Source organism: Phodopus roborovskii, unplaced genomic scaffold (genome assembly GCF_943737965.1).
Source record: "Phodopus roborovskii unplaced genomic scaffold, PHOROB, whole genome shotgun sequence".
Classification (NCBI taxonomy): domain Eukaryota; kingdom Metazoa; phylum Chordata; class Mammalia; order Rodentia; family Cricetidae; genus Phodopus; species Phodopus roborovskii.
This window is the reverse complement of record NW_026125506.1, coordinates 10052782-10059285: the sequence shown is the minus strand read 5'-3', so window position 1 is coordinate 10059285 and position 6504 is coordinate 10052782. Positions and strand designations below refer to the sequence as shown.

Genomic DNA, 6504 nt, shown 5'->3' with positions numbered 1-6504 from the left:
CTCCAAGTAGACCCTATGTGGCTTTGTATAAAGGTGGGGGAGCACTTCAGACTTGGGCTCCCCAGATGGAGAGATTAAGGCTGGGGCAAACGCCAGAACATTTGTGTGTGAGGCTGGTCGCCATGTTGCTCTTGATGGTAGTTTTTCTCCCAAGTACATTCTGTGACATAGGATCTATATATTACTCGTCCTATGAAACGGTCATCCCCAAGAGACTGCCTGTGGAGAGGAGCGAAGACCCCGGAGGGACGGTGTCCTACATGCTGTTGATGCAGGGCCAGCAGCAGCGGCTTCTCCTAAAGGTAAAGGGAGACTACTCTGTGAAGAACTTCCCAGTCTACAGTTACCACAGGGGCATCCTGGGGCAAGAAATGCCTCTCCTCTCACGGGACTGTCACTATGAAGGCTACATGGAAGGGGTGCCAGGCTCTTTTGTATCTGTCAACATCTGTTCCGGCCTCAGGGGCATCCTGATTAAGGAGGAAACATCCTACAGCATCGAGCCTCTGCTCTCTTCCAAAGGGTTTGAACACATTCTGTACACTGTGGCACAACAGCCTCACGCCTCCTGCAGCGTCACTCCCAAAGGCAGCTCAGGGGACACCAGCCAGGAACAAAGGAACAGGGAGCCCGATGACCCGTGGAAGCTGTCTGACTTGAGGTCACACACCAAGTACGTGGAGATGTTTATCGTGGTCAACCACCAGCGTTTTCAGATGTGGGGCAGCAGCGTCAACCAGACGGTCCGGGCGGTAGTGGACATCATTGCTCTGGCCAACAGCTTCACCAGGGGATTAAACACAGAGGTGGTGCTGGTGGGCATGGAGATCTGGACAGAGGGGGACCTGATAGAGACCCCGGTGGACCTGCAGGCTACCCTGAGGAACTTCAACCGCTGGAGACAGGAGAAGCTCGTGGACCGGCTCAGGCACGATGTTGCACACTTGATCGTCGGGCATCACCCAGGAGAGAACGAGGGCCAGGCGTTTCTCGACGGTGCCTGTTCAGACGGGTTTGCAGCAGCTGTGGAGGCCTTCCACCATGAAGATGTCCTGCTGTTTGCGGCGCTGATGGCCCATGAGCTGGGGCACAACCTGGGTATCAGGCACGACCACCCGGCCTGCGTCTGTGACCATAAGCACTTCTGCCTCATGCACGAGAATATCACCAAGGGCGGCAGCTTCAGCAACTGCAGCTCTGATGACTTCTACCGTTTCCTCCATGACCACAGAGGGGCCTGCCTGCTTGACAGGCCTTGGCACCAAAGCCGTAGTCGCAGAGCTACCAAATGTGGAAACGGTGTGGTGGAGGATTGGGAGGAGTGTGACTGTGGCAATGACTGTGCCAATAACAAGTGTTGTAATGACAAATGTAAACTTAAGGAGGGTGCAGAGTGTAGTAATGAACCTTGCTGTTCTCGATGTAAATTTAAGAAGTTGGGACAGATTTGTCGTCCTACTAATGGAATTTGTGACCTGGAAGAATACTGTAATGGGACCTCTGCAATATGTCCTGAGGACAGGAGAATACAAGATGGCTCTGTATGCCATGAAACTTACTTTTGTTTTGAGGGTCAGTGTTTGGACCCTAACTCTCAATGTGCACGTGTTTTTGGATACTCTGCACAGTCTGCCTCAGATTCATGCTACAGCTCTCTCAATAGTAAAGGGGACCAGTTTGGAAACTGTGGCCTTTCTTCTACCACTCCAGGAACATATGTCAAATGTTCAGATAAAAATGTGCTATGTGGGAAACTTATATGTTCAGATTTAGGCTTCTTACCACCAATCAAACAAAAAGACATACTGATCCAGGTCCCTCATAAAGAGGATTGGTGCTGGAGTATAGGTTCTTCTGATAGCAGTACAAAGTTCCCTTATAAAGGGTATGTGAAGAACAACACTTCCTGTGGCCAAAATAAAGCTTGTAAGAATTTCCTTTGTGAAGAAGTTTTACCTGCACACTCCCCCGACACTCCCTGCAGTAAATCTTGTAATGGACATGGGGTTTGCAATGACTTAGGGAACTGCCATTGTTCATTTGGATTTGCTCCCCCTGACTGCATGAGACAGGGAAGTGGAGGCAGTGTGGACAGTGGTCCTCCCGGACAATCAGAGGAAAAGCCTACAGATCAGAGTGAAGAAATTCAGGAGATAAGTAAAGATGACTTGGCACTTAACTTAAAACTGATAGTTCTTGCTGCCATTTTGATACTCACAATACTCCTTATAATCGTATGCATCGTGGTTACCTACAGTAAGACAGAGACTCCTTCTGAAGTAGGGCCTTCAGAGTTAAAGGCTGAGGAGGAAGCCCCACCAGAAGAGGCAGAGAAGGAGGAGGAGGAAGAAGAGGAGGAGGAAAAGGAGGAGGAGGAGGAAAAGGAGGAAGAAGCAGAAGGGGAAGAAGAAGAGGAAGAAGAAGAGGAAGAAGAAGCGGGAGATGAATAAGTAGGGGGAACATAAAGTCAATAGCTGAGCCTCTTGCAGCCCTGAGAGTGAGGCTCAGGAAAGCAAAGGCTGTGTGAACTGACAGTTGTGTTGCTCTTACTGGGACTCCAGGGCCTAAAGACACACTTGTGAGGGAGGGAAGAGGCTCTGTCCTTAGCATTTAGTTGATGGCTGTTTACATAGTCAGTATTTCAGTACTTTAGTTTTCACATTTGAACTTGTCACATGTATCTTTGGACATTTGTATTCTTCTATCTTTGGGCTAATTCTTTTGGTCACCAGAAACTGTATTTTAGGACCTGCTTTCTACCACATAGATTGTCTGATGCTCCTAAATCACTATCCCCAGGATTTTTGTTCCAAGTAACAACTACCTATTATGTAAGGGCAATTTCCACGAGCTTCAATGTTCTAACTTGCCCAAAAATATAAAGGGATGAGTCTTTAAATAAAACTACTAATGTTAGACATGTCTTCAGGTCCCATGTAATATATTTATTGAGTCTGTTCTGTTATGTAGCTGTGTGGGACAGGCCTTCCTCATAAGGAAGAAGGCCCTAATGTTGGATCTTGAGTTAATAAGCCAGCATTACAGACATCAGCACAGTTCCAAGGCAAAGAGTGCTTGCTGTACAGTCATGAGACCTGGAGTTCAGACTCCTGCACTTACTTGACACAAGATAAGACAGATATCTTGTACAGGCCCATAACCCAAAGTGGCAACAAACAGGAGGATCACTGGGGCTTGATGGCTTCTAGCCCAGAGAATGCAAGCTCTAGGTTTAGGGGAAGACCCTGCTTCAAAGGGAATAGGCCAAGAATGATAGAGAGGCTGCTGAACACCTCTCCCACACTGTATGCACATGTACAAGCATCTCCCCTATCTGTACATACATGAACACTATACAAACAATCACATATTAAAGAGGAAGAGGAAGAAACAGCCAGAACTAAGCCAGTCTTGATGGTGGTGCTTGCCATACTACCAGCTTTCATAAAGCTGAGACAAGGAGACTGCAAGTTTAAGGCTAGCCTCGGTTACCTAGCAAGACTTGGTCTAAAAAGAAAGTGAAGCTAACCAAGAGTCATTTTGTGCTCTGTTTCTAGAAAGTATGGCCTTTCTCATGAATCATCTTGCCCACATGCTTGTGCCATTGTGAGGAAGATATCCAGTAATCCACATGTTGGTACCCCATAGGACCACACTCCCCAAGAGTCTGGTAATGTCTTGCTACCTTCTCCCTGCCTTCTCTGGGCTGCCTCAGGCTAATCAAGAACCCAACACTTTCCTTAGTTTCCTAAAGCCATTTCCAGATTATAGATTTGTCTTCAGACTTGGGAGAAACAAAGGGAAGTTACAGTGTGGAATATGCTGCAGATACTGCTGCTCTGAAGTCCAAGGGCCATGCTTGTCCGTGGGGGACCAGAAGCACATGGGTCTCTCCAAGGCTTGACAGCTCACCTTTTGTCATCCCACTGAGTCAAACTGAACTCCCTTGTCTGGAGCTCAACTGAAGAAAACTAAAACAAGATAACCCCAAATTGACACAGTTCTGTACTTGATGAAAACAAAGGGTTACTTTGTTTTTGACATAGTGTCTCACATTTGTGTGCCAGGGACTGGCTTCAACCTCATGGTAATCTTTCTGCCTCAGCCTCTGAAGTCCTGAGATTAGAGGTATAACCTATCACATGCAGATCAAAGCGTTACCTTTACTTGAAAAGGAAAATGGCTTATTGTTTCTCCAGATTTCTTCTGAAACAGAGTTTGGTCATTGTGGTTGAATGGGGAACAGCTCAGACAAGTAGTTTTTCAAAGGGTGAAGAAAATAGCTCTTTCCCATTAATAAAAAAGAAGTTAAACTAAGTTTTCACCCTGCTTTGTGACCAGCTTCAAATTTTCCCATGTCTTCTTAATTGGGCTTTCCCAGTGTGTGGAGAAGAGTCTTCCACTGCCCACCCCCCATTCTTTAAGTATATGCCCTGCACTATCCAGTGTTATTCTAGAAGTTGTCACTACTTCTCCAGAGGAAGCACTCCAATACTGGCTTTGATCCTGCCTATGCGGTAGATTCTGAGTCTTTGAAGCTTATGGACATAATGGAATAAGAACTATAATTATAAGGCATTTCAAAAGCCTACTCATTTGTTTAATCAGAGCTAAAGGCAAAATTGTCTTCACATATGAGAAAAATCTTTTTGTGTATGTGATTTCACTTCATATGAAGGCAAATCTCAAACACTTCACTTCCTTCCCCAGAATGGTGAAGACAGAATTTACACACTTGACTGACATTATAACTGAACTATTTTTAATGTGGATGAGGTAAGATTCGTACCTGAGATTGTTATGTTTACAATCATAAAGAAAGGATTTTAAGGCAGGTGGTGGTGGCTCACTCCTTTAGTCCTAGCACTATGGAGGCAGAGGCAGGCAGATCTCTATGAGTTCAAGGACAGGCAGGGTTACACAGAGAAACCCTATCTTGAAAAAAAGAGAGAGAAGAAAGAAGGAAAGAAGGAAGGAAGAGCAAGAAAGGATTTTAATGTCACAAAAGTTGGGATACAATCCAGGGGAAAAGAATGGGTTTTAAGAATGCTGGAAGGGGAATCTAGAAAGATGGCTCAATGGTTAAGAGCACTGGCTGCTCTTCCAGAGGACCTGGGTTCAATTCCCAGCACCCACATAGCAGCTCACAACTGTCCGTACCTCCAGTTCCAGGGGATCTGACACCTTCATACCAATACACATAAAGTTAAATAAATTATTTAAAAAAAAAAGAATGCTGGAAGGTTCAGGGTGGTGGTGGCACACACCTTTAATTCTAGCACTTGGAAGGCAGAGTCAGGCGGATCTCAGTGAGTTCAAGGACATCCTGACCTACAGAATGAGTTCCAGGACAGCCAGGACTGTTACACAGATAAACTCTGTCTTGCAAAACCGTTAAAAAAAAGAATGCTGGAAGGAAACCCCTTCTGGAGCCACATGGCCTGGGAAGTGTTCAACTATTAATGATGAGCACGCCTTACGAAGCCTGCACTGAAATGCACACACTTTAACAATACTAGGTCTCACCCTCTGTGTTTCTCAGATTCTAGATGCTCCTCCCTTTAACACAATGATATCTTCATTTCTTTTGCTCACCATGTCTTCCCTTCTATATTGGCTATAGTTCTCTGAACCCTTGTTCTGGAAATCTCTGTGAACCTATTTCCACATTTTCCAAATCCTTTCCATGTTCTCATATATATATATATGTGTGTGTGTGTGTGTGTGTGTGTGTGTGTGTGTGTGTGTCTGTGTGTCTGTGTGTCTGTGTGTGTATATATGTATGTATTTGAGGACCATCTTTTATAAATAAGCCTATTTTTTTCTAAAGTGGGCAATTCACTAAATCTTACATCTCAATGATTTTTTTTTCGTACACTATTCCTTTTTACTAATGTTCCATGGCATATTAGTTTATCTGTAGTTATTTAAACTATGTTCTTGTACATAGACATGCCTTCTGTTTTGGCTTTAGCTACTACAGACTGGGTGCAGACACAACTCACAAGTCAAAGCACAGGGCTTTCTTTTGGGCTCTGTTCCATGCTGTCTGCTGGCATATACCCCCAACTCCCTATGGCAGAATTCTTGGCCTGCAAGGCAATGGCAGATGGATGTGCTCAGGATGCTCACTTTAGGTCACTTCTGTTCACTACATAAGTCCATTTCTTCTGATCTAAACCCTGAAGAACTTGAGGTTTCACTGCTGCCCATAAACACTGTCAGTATGTCAGCAATAGGAACCCTAGGAAATAGTCTAAACCCTGTCCTGACAGTTGATATTGTGGAGAAAGCAGAGAGCTGCCTTGGGCCAGGTAAGGCTCAAGGAACAATGAAGTTGGTAACATTAAGAACCTGGGGCTGGCTAAACTGTGATGGCTACAGCTACTGTCCTGGGAGCCTTGGCTCTAATTTTGGAGCCTCTAAGGTTTCCATAGCAACTGTGACCAATCCCTCTCCCCATGTATAGGACATATGATTCTGCCACCACCGCTCAAATAGTCA

General features: G+C 45.3%; 1 protein-coding gene across 1 annotated transcript; it reads left to right on the top strand.

Annotated features, from left to right (window-relative positions):
• On the top strand, positions 1-2450 carry LOC127216049 (disintegrin and metalloproteinase domain-containing protein 1b). The gene has a single exon (XM_051176580.1). The coding sequence runs from the start codon at positions 66-68 to the stop codon at positions 2448-2450; it is 2385 nt and encodes a 794-aa protein (XP_051032537.1). The 5' UTR covers positions 1-65.
• Positions 2451-6504: the final 4054 nt, after the last annotated feature.